This window comes from Talpa europaea (genome assembly GCF_964194135.1).
Source record: "Talpa europaea genome assembly, chromosome: 12".
In the NCBI taxonomy this organism is placed as follows: domain Eukaryota; kingdom Metazoa; phylum Chordata; class Mammalia; order Eulipotyphla; family Talpidae; genus Talpa; species Talpa europaea.
The window spans coordinates 39634049-39649396 of NC_140079.1; the positions used below are offsets into that span (position 1 = coordinate 39634049).

The 15348-nt window shown below is 49.6% G+C and overlaps 1 protein-coding gene across 1 annotated transcript in view; it reads left to right on the forward strand.

Moving 5' to 3' along the window:
- Window positions 1-9133, forward strand: part of LDLR (low density lipoprotein receptor) — a gene marked incomplete at both ends in the record, with an annotated part of 32150 nt that extends 23017 nt beyond the window's left edge. The window contains 8 exons of the mRNA XM_084249965.1: window positions 1282-1400; window positions 1708-1847; window positions 3223-3364; window positions 3465-3617; window positions 4486-4623; window positions 6910-6987; window positions 8255-8412; window positions 9098-9133. Coding sequence (XP_084106091.1) covers window positions 1282-1400; window positions 1708-1847; window positions 3223-3364; window positions 3465-3617; window positions 4486-4623; window positions 6910-6987; window positions 8255-8412; window positions 9098-9133 — 964 coding nt within the window. The remainder of the gene's footprint in view (window positions 1-1281; window positions 1401-1707; window positions 1848-3222; window positions 3365-3464; window positions 3618-4485; window positions 4624-6909; window positions 6988-8254; window positions 8413-9097) is intronic.
- Window positions 9134-15348: the final 6215 nt, after the last annotated feature.

Sequence of the window (15348 nt, forward strand, 5' to 3'; positions counted from 1 at the left end):
CAGCCCACATAGATACAAGTGGTGGGAAGGGCCTCCTTGTGTTTCTTTTTTCCAAGTAGCGGCCGATCATTGTCCTCTGCCTCTTTCCTTTGATCTAATGGGAATTGTTCCCTGTGGCCATGATTTATCTATTTATTAAAGATTTATTTATTTATTTATTTATTTAAATTTGTTTGTTTATGCATACAAGAACTGGGGTACAGGCCAGAGGTATGGGGATTGAGAGGATTCACCAGAGACAGAGTGGGGAACAGAACAGGCAGACCGACTGAAATTCACTGCTGAGGGGAGCAGCAGGCGAGACAGGAGAGGTCTGCTGTGCCATGTGGTTTCTCCCTGCCTGGGGATTGAACTCGGGCCTGTAGCTGTGATAGAGCCAAGACTAACCCCTAAGCCACTAGGGAGGCTCCTCAACATCCCTCTTTTTTCCCCCTATGTTGCACACAAAGCATCTCCAATGCCTCTAAATACCTTTGCATGTGAGTCTTTGTAGTTTATCTGCAGCATAACATTCTAGAACTTGGAATACTACATAAGGGGTACGGGCAAGGATCAAATTATGCTTCATAATGTGCACCAGAAGTGCCGTGGACGCCCCATTCTCCTCACCAACACATTCCCCACTGGAGTGGGGAGGGAGAGGAAGTTTATCCATTACAACATCGATAAACTTTGAGGACATTGTGCTAAGTGCAAGAAGTCAGATGCTAAAGAACAAATACTGTAGGGGCCTCCCTGGTGACACAGGAGTTAAAATCTCAGCACAGGTTAAAGTCTAGTGCTATCAAGTTATCGCCAGGAATTGCGGCATGGGTTCGATCCCTAGCCAGGGAGCTACCCAGATGGCACAGCAGACCTCTTCTGCCTTGCCCGCTGCTCCCCTCAGCAGTGTATTTCAGTGGATCTACCTGTTCCACGGATCACTCTGTCTCTGGTGAATCCTCTCACCCCCCACACCTTTGGCCTACACCACCGTTCTTGGATGCATAAATAAATAAAAAAATCAATCTTAAAAAAAAAAAAAAAATCGGTGTTCAAGGTGTAGATTCCAGGGCCCAGTCCTGACATTGGAATAAAAATCTCCTTTTGTCTCAAAGTTTCTCAAATCTGCTGGATTTCTGCAGGTTGCAGGCCCTGGGGTCAGCAAGGCTGGGGAAACAGAAAGAACCATGGGACTTTGTATTTGGGAGTGTATCTGGAGCCCCAGCCTAGCTACCAGGTGGAAACTGGGAGCCTCCCTCACTGTCGTCATCACATCTGTTCTCTTGGTTGTCCCACCAGCTTCATGTACTGGACAGATTGGGGAACTCCAGCCAAGATCAAGAAGGGGGGCCTAAATGGTGTGGACATTTACTCTCTGGTGACAGAAGATATTCAGTGGCCCAACGGCATCACTTTGGGTATGTTCTTGGGACCAGGGTTCCATGGGGTCAGGTGCAGTCTTGGAAGAGAGAGAAGTGTTGCTAAGGGGCTCCCCAAACAGACCATGAACCAACCCGAGAATTTTATTGCCTGAGATTTTTATAACCTGAGACTAAGCTCCAGCCCAGGTTCAGGCTCACACATGAGGGGTGTGGTCAGACTTCTATGGCCGGGCTTGTCTCTGCTGCATCTGCGGGGGCTCCCTTCTTCTAGGAGAGGAGTGCCCGAGCCCAAAGGCCCCTCTGGTATTAGCCTGACCTCTCCTTGTCCACCTGTGGCTTCTAGATCTTTCCGGTGGCCGCTTGTACTGGGTAGACTCCAAGCTCCACTCCATCTCCAGCATTGATGTCAATGGGGGGAACCGGAAGACTGTTTTGGAGGATGAGAAAAGGCTGGCGCACCCCTTCTCCTTGGCCATCTTCGAGGTAGGGGCAGGAAGCACATGTGCACCTTCTGTGCCTTAGGTGATTCAGGTTGTTTACCATGTGCCACTCTCATAAGAAGCCTGAGTGCTCATGTTAAGGGGTCAATACACTTTGGCTGCTATGTTCAAGCCAAGATTCACTCAGAAAACTGCCTGTGACTGTAAACAGGTCTTAGACCCAGAATTATTTCTATTTTCTTCTCACAGAGGAGTCTCGAAAGGTCTAAGTGGTTCACACTTTTAGGTCATCTTGCCTCCCATAGGACATTTGGAAATGTTTGGAGACTTTTTGTTGTCATAACTTGGCAGGGGTGGGTGTTAGTGCTGGTATCTAGTTGGTAGAAGACAGGGATGCTGCTCCTCACCTACAAGAGGAGAGGGGCCCCATAGAGGCTTATCTGACCCAAAATAGTGTCCCATGTTCTAAAGAAATGTGGTCAAACAACTTAATTCACAGTGGCCAAGGCTTGGAATCATCCTGGTGTCCATCAAGAATGCATGGGTAAACAAATAAATGTATAGCTCTACAATGGAATATTACTCAGCCTTAAAAAGAACAGAACTTTTGACACATGCTACAACGTGGTTGGCCCTTGAGATCATTGCTAAGTGAAAAAAGCCAGTCACAAAAGGACAAACACTGTGTGATTCTGCTTAGATGAGCCCCTAGTGGTCAAATCCATAGAGACTGAAAGTCGATAGTGGGTGCCAGGGGCTCAGGGAGGTGGTGTGAGGGGAGTTGGTATTTAATGGGAACAGAGTTTTAGCTGGAAAAATGAAAATGCCCTGGAGATGGCTGGCTGCACAACAGTGTAAATATGCTTAATGCCACTGAACTGTGCACTTAAAAATGGCTTACACATAACATTTTATATTATGTGTATTTTACTACAATTAAATTCATAAGAGGGCCTCCCCAGTTGCGCAGCGGTTGAGCGCTGGGTTGCGAAGCTGCCCGCGGCCTCTGCGGCGCCGGTTCGATCCCCGGCTGCTCCCCGGCCGCTCCCCGGCCACCGGAGGAGGGTCCCACATGGCGCGCAGACCTCTCCTGCCGCCCGCTGCTCCCCTCAGCAGTGTACTTCGGTCCTTCTGCCTGCTCTGCTCCCCGCTCTGGCTCTGGTGAATTCTCTCACCCTCCCGCGCTTCTGACTGTACCCAGTGCATGTATAGACAAAACAAACAAACAAACAAATAAATAAATAAAACATGCCTCTATTAAAAAAAAAATTCATAAGAGACAAAAGAAATGATGATACCATTCAGAACTGCTTCTTCCCAGAGACCTGCAGAGATTTAGGGGTCTGAGGGAAGATAGTGGTCTGTGTCCCACCCCTTGGATAAATGAGATCTGTCATCTTTCTTTTATGTCCATCTAGGATAAAGTCTTTTGGACAGATATCATCAACGAAGCCATTTTCAGTGCTAACCGCCTCACAGGCTCGGACATTAATTTGTTGGCTGAAAACCTATTGTCCCCAGAGGACATTGTCCTATTCCACAATCTCACACAGCCAAGAGGTAAAGAGGGGGTGGCTGCTTGCTTCGTGCAGGTACTCTGGAATTTTCTAGAACTTTCTGACCTTTTTCTTGCCTTGACTCCATGTCTCTTTCATCTCAGGGGTGAACTGGTGTGAGAGGCCCGCCCTCCAAAATGGTGGCTGCCAGTACCTGTGTCTCCCAGCCCCACAGATCAACTCCCACTCACCCAAGTTCACCTGTGCCTGCCCCGATGGCATGGTGCTGGCCAAGGACAAGAAGAACTGCCTCATAGGTGAGGGCACCAGCCCACGTGAGCACAAGGCCTGCCTATGCCACCTGTTATGACTGGGCCCTGCCACTGGACTTTCTGTGCCTCCTTTTGCTCATCTGTCATATGGGAGAACAAGGTCCCAGGGCACCATTGTTAGGGTCTCATGAATTGGGGTAACTGTGTAGGGTTCCCAGACCTGATTCCACCATGAATGTGTGGAGGCTTCCCCATGCCAACAGTTGATTCTTAGACATCAACATGGTGTCTGAGCATTCAACTTAATTCAGCTCAGTTCTGACACTTTCTACCCAGAGATGCATCTGATTTCACAGATTAAGGGCTCAGCCTCCCAAGGCCACCCTCCACTTCAGAGGCCCAGACTATTACCTCTCTTTCTGAAAGACTGACTGTGGATCAGATATTCCCAGGAGCCCCTCCTTGCCTCTCCCCCTGCCCTACCTCAGGTTCAATTAATTTGCTAGAAGTTTTCAAGAACTTGGAAACCCAGTTATTCACTAATCACTGATACAAAGGATATAACTCAGAAACAGGAAGGGAACAGGTCACGGAGCTTCTATGCCAAGATTCTCAGGAGCTGTGAGCCAGGGACTGTGAATGAAACCCAAATATTTCTCATAATTCACAATGTTACAGAAAATATTGCAATATTACTGTGAGTGTTTAGGTGGATGCGATTCCCTTTTGATCATTTAATACACAGACACTATATAGTCCTATTTGGGGCCAGTATGTCCCTACTGTGAATTACCTTTTTGAGCAACAACAAGCAATAGAATAACAACCTAGCCATTAATGGAATTGTTCTCACGGCATTTGCTGTGCATTATTTCTTTATGGCTGATGGCACTCGGGAAATGTTTTCTTTCAGAGATTGAACCTGCAGTGACCACCCAGGGGCCCTCCACAATCACGTCGACAGCTGTGGGGCTGAAGCACACCACCCGCCCGAAGTCAGGGGTCATCCTTGAGCTCACCACGATCGAGACAGTGACCATGTCCCATCAAGGTAAAGACTGGAACCCCCTTGCTCCCCAGTCATGGAGACGAGCATGTAGATGTGTCCCTTCAGAGGCCAAAAGCGTCTTGGTGAAGAGAGCGTGGATTTAATCTTGGCTCCTTTGCTGTTTCTGACATGGCTTTTGCATCCCTAATGCCATAGTTTCCCTGCCCAGAAAATGGGACTAATTGCCCATCAACTTCCCAGAAATAGTGGGGATCCTGTGGGTTAAGGTGAGCGAGGGTAGAAGTTCATAGTGGCTGCAAATCCCATAGTCTACCAGGCACCGGGGCCCTAGAATTTGAAAGATTATCAAGGCTCATTCAGAAACAGAAACAGGTCTGGGCTCAGGCAGGGGCGGCTCTCCTTGGTGCAGAGTCTGAAGGACACAAAAGCACTTGGGACTCACATGGTATTTTTTTTATTATTATTTATTTTTGCATAAAAGAACTGGGGTGTGGGCCAAAGGTGCAGAGAGTGGGGTGCTGAGAGGATTCACCAGAGACAGAGTAGGGAGCAGAACAGGCAGATCTACTGAAATAGACTGCGGAGGGTAGCAGCGGGCGAGGCAAGAGAAGTGTGCTGCACTCATGTCGCAGAGGCTGCGGATAGCTTCATAGTGCTGAGATTTAACCCCTGCACCAGCAGGGAGGCCCCAAGTTTTGTTTCTGAGGTGAGTTCTGCACCCTCCTCTTCCTGTTCTCAAGGTCTTGATCTAAGGTTTCAAGGACGTGAAGCACCTCCCTGAGCTGTGCTCTGGTCATTGGAAACCTGCTGTTCATGTCTTTGTCCACCAGAGTGCGCTTGGCCTTGTTTCTGAGCAGCCAAGAATGGAGTACATCATAGACTTCTCTAGCCAGAAAAAAATGGCACATCAGCAAGTTTCAGACATTTCTCACCCACCCCCACCCCCTCCATCAGAGCAGCTGAAGCCTTTGTTCAATCATAAATGAAATAAAGCAGGAACTGCTGTGGCTAAAGGAAGCCTGGACCCTTCTCGCCCATGGCACAAAAAAACTATTCCACAGTGGGGTCCATCAGGACTTCTCAATCTGACAGAGGAGGCCTTGATTGGGGATGGGGGAGGGAGGGGCAGAGAACTTCTCAAGGACCCCACTACTGCTGCCCTAAGTTATTTTTGTTATAAGATTTCTTTCTTTTTTTCCCTCAAGACTTTTTATTTTTGCGTAAAAGAACTGGGGTGTAGGCCAGAGGTGCATGGGGTGAGAGGATTCACCAGAGACAGAGTGGGGAGCATAACAGGCAGCTCTATTGAAATACATTGCTGAGGGGAGCAGCGGGTGAGGCAGGAGAGGTCTGCTGCTCCATGTGTGTCACTTCCCTGGCCAAGGATGCTGGCGATAGCTTAATAATGCTGAGATTTAACCCCTCTTCCAGGGAGGCCCTTTGTTTCAAGGTTTCTTAAATATATACAATGGTAAAACTGGGTAGACAACTACCAGTGGAATTAAAACCCAGAAGGGGCCTCCCCGGTGGTGCAGTGGTTGACCGCTGGGTTGCGAAGCTGCCCACAGCCTCTGCAGCGTCGGTTCGATCCCCGGCTGCCAGTCGAGGGCCCCACATGGTGCGCAGACCTCTCCTGCCACCCGCTGCTCCCCTGAGCAGTGTCAGTCTGCCTGTTCTGCTCTCCTCTCTGGTTCTGGTGAATTCTCTCACCCTCCCGTGCTTCTGACTGTACCCAGTGCTTGCATAAATAAATAATTAAATAAATCTTTAAAAAAAAAAAAAAAAAAAAGAAGGATTTGAATATAACCTGCAAAGGTTAACCATGCTCACCATGTCCCGGATGTGACATGTCAATCCTACCAACCCATTTGCCTGATTGGAGGACTTTAAACTTTCATTTACATGGGGCCTGTGACTTGTCCAGCCAGGTGTGCAAAATAACATGTGTTTATGTAATGAGGTCCCTTCACCCATTATTTTTTATTATCTGGGGACATTCAACTCAAGCTTTGGTGTGATCCAAATTTCTGAGCATTATAAGGTGAAAAGGTGGTCCCTGCCCCATGCAAAATTGGCTCCTTCCATAAAATGCAGAACCAGGTTGAAAAATTCCAACAGTGATCTCGCCTGCTGGAGCATGTACGTGCACTCTCATCACAACGGGCCAGCTCTGTCCATATCTTGCAGATGCACAGCTGAAGAGCCTCCTAAATCGGAGCCAATGCTCCAAGTTCCTTTTTGAACTTTTAAGGATTTTAAGGAAAATGTCTTTACATGTCGATCATCCCACAGCTGGTTTGAGTCTCCCCTTTCCTTTCTCCCATGCAGTCCTGGGCAACGGTGTCAGCAGAGGAGAGGAGGAGGGCTCTGGTGGCATGAGGACTTTGTACATCGTCCTTCCCATCGGTAAGCACGTCCCACCCTGCTCCCGGCTTCCTGCAAAACTTCCTCCCTCCCAGCAGGCTGGCCTGGTGCACCTTTTCTCACATGAATACGGTGACCCTGCTATGTGTCGTGTTCATCACCGTGCACCCCTTTCTAGATTTATTCATTTCCGACGTACAGTTTAGTGTGTACTGTGTATCAAACCTGCTTCTGCGCAATGAGGACACAGCCAGGAAACAAAGAGTTCTGCTAGCTTCACACCTATTTTTCCTTTCTTTGGCTGTCCTTTTGAGATGTCCCTTCGACAGCCGGCCTTCTCACAGAGACCTGCATTTCAGTGCCCAACAATCGTGTATGGCAGGTGGGACTGTCCCTCACCTCTGCCTAGTATCCCACCAGCAGAGCCGGAGACTCACCCACCCTTTGGGCACAGGTCAGAATCTGGGTGTGCTAAGTGAGCTGTAGTGTTCCCTGGATGGACACTGGAGCCTAAGAACTGGAGGAGGAGTGGGTGGTGGCAGGGAGGCCCCAATAAATGATGCAAAGGCTATCCAGCCCCACTCTCATTTAAACAGAAGGAATAATAATAGTCCATGCGTGGGTGGGTAATCATGGAAGGAACCTGGAAGAATCAATAATAGTCTCATATTTGGGAGGACAACAAACAGTTGAGGGCCTACTGTGTACCAAACTTCCAGACACAGCTGGGAATGAAATAAATACCCCACCCCTGCAGATCTGACAATGCGTGAAGAGAAACAGAATGTGTCAGTGGGGGAATGGGGCCAGGCTGAGTCCCCAGGCTGGAACTCTACAGGTCTTGGTGTTTCTAGAATGATTTTTTAAAAAGATTTTAAAAATTTATGTATGCATACAAGAACTGGGGTATGTATAGTCGTGGGGTGGGGGTGAGAGGATTCACCAGAGACAGAGTGGGGAGCAGAAAAGGCACACTGACTGAAATACACTGCTGAGGGGAGCAGCGGGCGAGCCAGGAGAGTTCTGCTGCGCCATGTGGGTTGCTCCCTGGCCAGGGATTGAATTTGTGCTGCAGCGGCTACAGAATTTGTGCTACAGCTTCATAGCACTGAGACTTAACCCCTGGTGCCACCAGGGAGGCCCTGTAGATGTTTTCTTTTTTTTTTTAACAATGGGCAAGAATTGCTTGAAATTCAGAATAAAACATGAACAAGCGAAAAGACCAGGAGTTGTAACGCGAGGTCACTGTGCTTGTTGAGCTGGGTTGTGGAGTGTCGGGCAGCTGAGTGAGGGCCGCCTCTCCCCACAGCACTGATCATCATGCTGAGCTTCAGTACCTTCCTGTTCTGGAGGAATTGGCGGCTTAAGAGCATTAACAGCATCAACTTTGACAACCCAGTGTACCAGAAGACCACAGAGGATGAGGTGCACATCTGCCGCAGCCAGGACGGCTACACCTACCCCTCGGTGAGTGCCCTCAGCACTGGGATCTCGAAGGGGGGCATGCATTTATCTGCGTGTTCCTCATCCCTACTGAGGACCAGGCCTTTCCCAAAGAATGGGGGAATGGGGCAGAGAGATCTCAGGGTAGATGAAGAACAAGAAAGCCAGAAGGGTAACAGAGTAGTTCGTAGGGCTAGGAGGGAGGGGATGTGATTTTAGATAAGGTGGTTGGGGTAGATCTCTCTTAGCAGGGAATGTGTAGTGTGCAGAGAGTATGGCCTGTGCAAAGGCCCTGAGGCTGGACCCTGCCTGGTGTGAGGAGCACAGGGGTGGCCAATGTAGTTGGAATAGAGAGATTGATGGAGGGGGACTAGAGAAAGGAGGGATGAGGAAGAGCTGGGACAGATGTAGCAGTATGGTGGGTTCAGGGCAGGACTTGGGCTTTTGCTCTGAGTGTGGTGGGAGCCATGGAGTGTTCTAGGCAGAGGGACACAACCTGACTCAAGTGCTCACAGGCATTCCCTGGTGGCTGTGGGGAGAATAGAAACGTGAGGGCCTGAGGTCAGGAGGTTGGAGAGCAGGGCTGAGGCCAGGCCCACAAGGAGGGGAACTGGATCAGGGTGAGCCAGGAGGTGAGGAGTGGGTGGCCCCTGCCATGTTGATGGAATGTTGGACTGACAGTTTCTGGCATTTATCATTTGGTTGACAGAGACAGATGGTCAGCCTGGAGGATGATGCTGCTTGAGTCATGGCCTTGGGCCCATCCCTTCCAGGAACCTGCTGCTGGTCACAGGCAGGAAGAACACTTTCTCCCAGGACCCTTGACCCTTCCTGAGACCTCAATACCCTCCTGTCTCGTTCAGAGAAAGAGACCAAAAGTACCTGGCAGCTGCGGCCTCGGGCCTGTCTGCCAGAGCTTTGTTTTATATATTTATTGTCTAGGAGGCAGAACAGACTTCTGACAGTGCCTACAGAGAGGGCTTGGGTGGGGATTTGTCTCTCTCTATGTAAAAATGGAAAAGAGGAGGAAGTTGAACAAGCTGGGGTGACTAGTCTGTCCTTTCTGGGGATGTCTGGCCTTCTCCCCTCCTCCACTCATTGCTCACCTCTCTGACAGAGAGACATGTAGCAAGAGACAGTGAGTGGCTTTGAGCAGGTGCTACCCACAGGGTCCCAGGTGGCTGCTTGACCACTGTTTTCTAGAGAACTCAGGAATAAATATGTTTACCTCTGTCTTGCTGGATAGCCAGTTAGCTTTGGCTCTGACACCCCTGAAAAGGACAAACTAGGGTTTTCTTGGCTGGGTTTGCCCCACCCCCTTAAGCTGGGAGGGAGCTATGGTGGTATTGACATGGCTGAATCCAGCATTCTAGGGGTGGCATCAGCTGAGCCCCCTTCACTCACAAAAATCATGGCAGTTCCCAGGGAAACCTGAGCCAATGATCGCCTTAATATTTAAGTGCCTGAGACACCTGCTGCCTCTGCCCTCTCATAGCCCCCTTCAGGATGGGTGGTGCCCAGACCCCGCCCAGGTCCGTTCCACATTCTCTTGCACTTTTTCAGTTCAGGGTTGTACATTGTGTAAAGCTCACGTTCATATATTTTGCACTGCTTTCAGTTTGGGTTGGGATGGACTCCCAGGCCAGAGGGGCCGGTGTCCATGAGCCTGCTGACAAGGGGGCTTCCTCCCAGCATCTCGGGAGGTGTACAAAGGGTCAGGGCCCCCAAGACTTGGAAGCCAAGAGCCTGACTGGTGTTTCCAGGCCTATGCAGATGCCCCTGAGCCCTTAACTCCCCCAATATGACACAGGGCAGTTGTGGGTGACAGGTGTCTATCTGAAATGTGTGTGGCCTTGGAGCCCTACAAGTCCTCTGAGCTTGATCGTTTTCTGGGACTTATTATAAGAATGCTCTCTGAAATCACCACAAATGTTGCATATATGACCAGAGGGACCGCAGCAGCAGCCCCCCATTCCCTTGTGAAGATGCGGAAGGGATCATCACTGTTCTCTGCAGCTGCACACACGACCCGCCCTGTCGGAAACTGGGAAAGGTTTTTCTTTCTGAAGCATGTAAATAAACCCCCATATAGAGGAGGGGGCTTTTGTCATGGTTGCACTTTGTATATTTGTGGAAACATTTATCACTTATATATATGAAAAGATTATTTATTTTTGCCCACCCTGGCTGCTGTGTTTGTTTGGTCGAGGGAGTCTGTCGGAGATGCCTGTCTTTCTGTACAAAGATTATTTGCACCAACCGTGTACCACACTCTTCAGGAAAATCATGTCTGTTGTAAATACAGGTTGCTTTTGGGGGCTGGGTATCGCTCTTTCAAACCACTGTATAGAATGTTTTTATAGACTGAGTGTCTTACTGTGATCAATTAAATTTCTTAAATGAACCATTTGGCAAACCTGATGCATTTTCATCTTCTGTTTGTTCACTTCCTCCTGCTAATGGGTTGGAATATGTCCCTGGAGCTTCAGGGCTCCCCAAGGAGGCTAGGGGCTTAGGGGAGGATCCCACAGTTCCTGGTGGATGATAATGCACAATGCGTCCCTCTTCCTTCCCAGTCTGCTTTGTGTGTCCCTAAGTTGCAGTTTTGCTTTAATTTCCTGCTTGTTCAGTCATTCAACAAACATTTATTGGGTACCTATTATATGCTAGGTCTTGTTCCAGGCATGCGGGGACTTCAGTGAGTAGAAGAAAATGAAGTGATTGACAGTATGTGTCCTCAAAGAACTGACATATTAGAATGGGAAATAAACACAATCACTATTGTAGAATGTTCTAGAAGAATAATAAATAGAGTAATGGGACAGAGAAGAAGTGAGTGGCAGAGAGGAGACTTCTTTATCTAGGGAGGGATGTTTTTTCCCTAAAAAATAGTAAGAACTGCCCGCATGAAGATCTGGAGGAAAAAAGTGAGATAGGATGAGATATCCTCTTCCCCAAGGTAGCTCCATCAATACACAAGTGATATATACGTATATATATTTGCATAGAAGAACTGGGGTGTAGGACAGAGGTGGGGGACGGGTAGGGAGGTGAAAGGATTCACCAGAGACAGAGTGGGGAGCAGATCAGGCAGACCTACTGAAATACACTGCTGAGGGGAGCAGTGGGCGAGACAGAAGAGGTCTGCTGTGCCATGTGGGTCAGCTCCCTGGCCAGGAATGGAACTCAGGCCTTAGTACTGATAGTGCTGAAACTTAACCCCTAGGCCACCAGGGAAGGCCCCCTAGTGGTATTTCTGAAGAATGCTTCTCTTCAAATCCTTAGGCCCCTGCAATGGCTGGCATAAAATCAAAGAATAAAACTGTAACTATTAAATTCATCATGGCACAAAATATCGTGAGATTTCACAGCACAAATCCAAATAATTATAAGTTCTGGTAAACCTAGTTTCAAATTCCATCATGTCAACATCTGGCTAGAGCCACAGGCACCAGGGTAGTGAACTACAGGCTGCACTACACCCCCACCCCTCCCAACAGGCCTGGTGTATCAACTAGGTGCAGTCAGGAACACAAATGTCATTCGGTAGAAAGAACTTAGTGCAGAGACCTAATTTATAAAGACCTGTTGCAGCAAACTGAAGGAAATGCCACCTCCACACATGAGGATGAATGTAATCAAAACTACGACAGAAAAACAGTGCTGGTGAGGATGTGGAGAAACTGGAGCCCTGTTCCTGGCCAGTGGGAATATAAAATAGAGCAACCCCTGTGGAAAACAGCATGGCTGTTCATTGAAAAATGAAAAAGAGTTCCACGAAGGGTCGTGCTGACCTGTGAGGGCTTCCCTTTGCACCATGGCAGGAGATTAACAGTCAAAATCAGCAACTGCCAGACCGCCCCTTTGACAGTCACTCTCCCATCCAGAACCAGACCAGGAGCTGCTGGCTGAACAACCCGGCCTTCCCCGCTGTGCGCAGATGTGACCACCCAAGGTCTTCATGCACAGATGGCACCCGGCGCCTGGTGTCAACCTGGGGCAACCACCAGGCACGAGACACGTGGAAGGTCTGAACTGACTCCATCCCACCTCTCCATCCTTTCCACTGGGAGGTGAAGGGGGACCTGGGCACATGGTGACCCCAACTTTGGGATACTAAATTACTTCTTAACTGGTACATACTTGTTAAAAAAAATAAAACAAAATAAAAAGTTACCAGATGGGGCCTCCCTGGTGGCGCAGCGGTTGAGCGCTGGGTTGTGAAGCTGCCCGCGGCCTCTGCGGCACCGGTTTGATCCCCGGCTGCTCCCCGGCCACCAGAGGAGGGTCCCGCATGGCGCGCAGACCTCTCCTGCCGCCCGCTGCTCCCCTCAGCAGTGTCCTTCGGTCCTTCTGCCTGCTCTGCTCCCCGCTCTGGCTCTGGTGAATTCTCTCACCCTCCCGCGCTTCTGACTGTACCCAGTGCTTGTATAAACAAAACAAACAAACAAATAAATAAGTATATAATAAAACATGCCTCTATAAAGAAAAAAAAAAGTTACCAGATGATCCAGCCACTACTGGGTGTAGGCAGCAAAAAATTGAAAGCGGGGGCTCAGACACTTGTTTCATAAACAGCATTACTCACAGTAGTCAAAAGGTAGAAACCACCCAAGGGTCCCTCTACAGATGACAGAAAAAACAAAACTGGGTAAATCCAGACAATAGGATATACTCAGCTTTAAAAAGGAAGGAAATTCTAACACAGACCTCAACAAGGGTGTACCCTGAGGACACAAATCTCCTTGAACATTCCTGTCATATAAAGGCAAATACTATGTGATTCCACTGATATGAGGTCCCCAGAGCAGTCAAGCTCACAGGCACAGAAGGTAGCAGGGTGGGGGCCAGGGCCTGGGGACTTGGTATTTCAAGGGTAGAGTTTCAGTCTTACAAAATAAAGAGTTCTGGAGATGGCGGTGAGGGCCACCCAGTGTGAATGTGCTTGACACCACAGACACTGAAAATGGGTAAGATGGTAAATTTTTTTAAGATATATTTATTTATGCAAGAGCTGGGGTGCAGGAGAGTGAGAGAATTCACCAGAGACAGAGCAGAACAGGCACACGGACTGAAGACACTGCAGAGGGGACCACGGGCGAGACAGGAGAGACAGGAAGGTCTGCCGTGCCATGTGGGTTGCTCCCTGGCTGGCCGACAGGGAATTGAACCCATGCTGCAGAGGCTGCGGACAGCTTAACAGTGCGGTGCTCAACCCACTGTGCCACTGGGGAGGCCCAGATGGTAAACGTTATGTGGATTGGACCACGATTTAAAATACCAAATAGGGCCTCCGAGGCGGCGCAGGGTTTAAAGGTGGTGCAGGGGTTAAAGACAGCACTATCAAGCTATCCCAGCCACTGCAGCGCTGCAGTTCTATCCGCAGCATGCCAGGGAGCAACCCACATGGCGCAGCAGACCTCTCCTGCTGCTCCCTTCAGCAGTGTGTTTTAGTAGATCCTCCTGTTCTGCTCCCCATTCTCTCTGATGAATTCTCTCACCCCTCCTACCCGTCCCTGCCCCTCTGGCCTACGCCCCAGCTCTTGTATGCATAAATAAATCTTTAAGAAAAATAATAAAATACCAAATAATGGAAATAATTTTTGTAAGCCAAATGGGGAACAATGATAGAGGCAGAAATAAGCAACCGAGAAAGCTACCAGCACTACTGGTGCGAGGACAGAGGGAGGGAGCGCTGTTGCTGTGATTGGAGCCGGGTGGTGGGAGTCCTGGAGGAGACACTGTCCTTGGCAGAGAGAGGGGAGAGGAGCTCAGCCTCTCCCCTCCCCTTGTGCTCCCTCCTACCAGTGCCCCCCATTGGCTAAACCCAGCAGGATTTAGAAAATGGGGTTCCCTGTCCAGGGGAGTGAAGCAAGGGAACATGGGAATATGTGGGGAGCAGGTGCCCAGAGGGAGGGTGGTAGAGAGCGCAGATGGAGCTGGGCTGCCTAGGTTGAGATGAGAGACTTTGGGTCCATCAGAACCTCAGTTTCTCCAACCAAAAATGGGGCAGTGCTAATTCTACCTCCCGCCTCTGTGGGTGGGGGTGGAGGGGCCCAAGGTGGAGGAGGGGCGGGGTGCCCACTCTGCACACGCCTGTTGGGACAACAGGCTGTTATCTTTGCTGTGTCCACAGGGTGGCACTTCCTTCCTTCCTTCCATCTTTTGTCTTGGGAAGGTTCCAAAAAACGCCTCTGGGGGCGAAAACTGAACTGACCACACAGGAAGCGTCTGGAGCCTGCTCCAGGCAGTCGATAATTGGTTGATTGACCGATCTGATGCTTAGCCAAGTGGCAAAAGGGACACATGAACTTGAATAGAAGGAGGAGGGACTGAGAGATGTTAAGGGAGGCGGGGCAGGCTGGGGACCTCTGGGCAAAGGTCAGAGATGATGGAAATTTCTGGTATCTGGGCTGGTTTGTTTTCTATTTAAGGAATAGTTATTCAGTGGCACTGAATATGGCACAGAGGAGGGGAATGAGGGACAATTAAGAGTGAACATTTTAATCTCTCAGCTGCTGACTTTGGCCATCTGAGGCGGGGAGAGGAGGCTGGGCTCACCACCTATTCCAGCAGCTCAGGGGTGGAGGGGGCACAGTCTGGGAAAGGTCCCTCTGGGGGTGGTCCTCTCTCTGGTTCCCTGAGCTCAGAACTAGGCCCCCTAATGAAAGGTGTGGATGTCACCTAGGTCAGTTAGGTAAGTTGCAAGGCAGTTACTCAGAGTAGCAAACTTCCGGAGTGCTGGTCCTCAGGGGCAGAGGTGGGGCGACAGTCTGGAGCTTCAGGGTACAGATGGGTCCAAGTCTTACCCCCCGTCTCTGTGGGTTCAGCAGTTCTAGCCAGAATCTGGTGGGTGGTGGGAGGAAACTGCTACTCTGAGATTGAGACTGACACCCATCTTGTGCCGTCTCCCCCTCACCCCCCAATCTGCAGCTGCCTTCGGTGAGTCAGGCTGGAGCT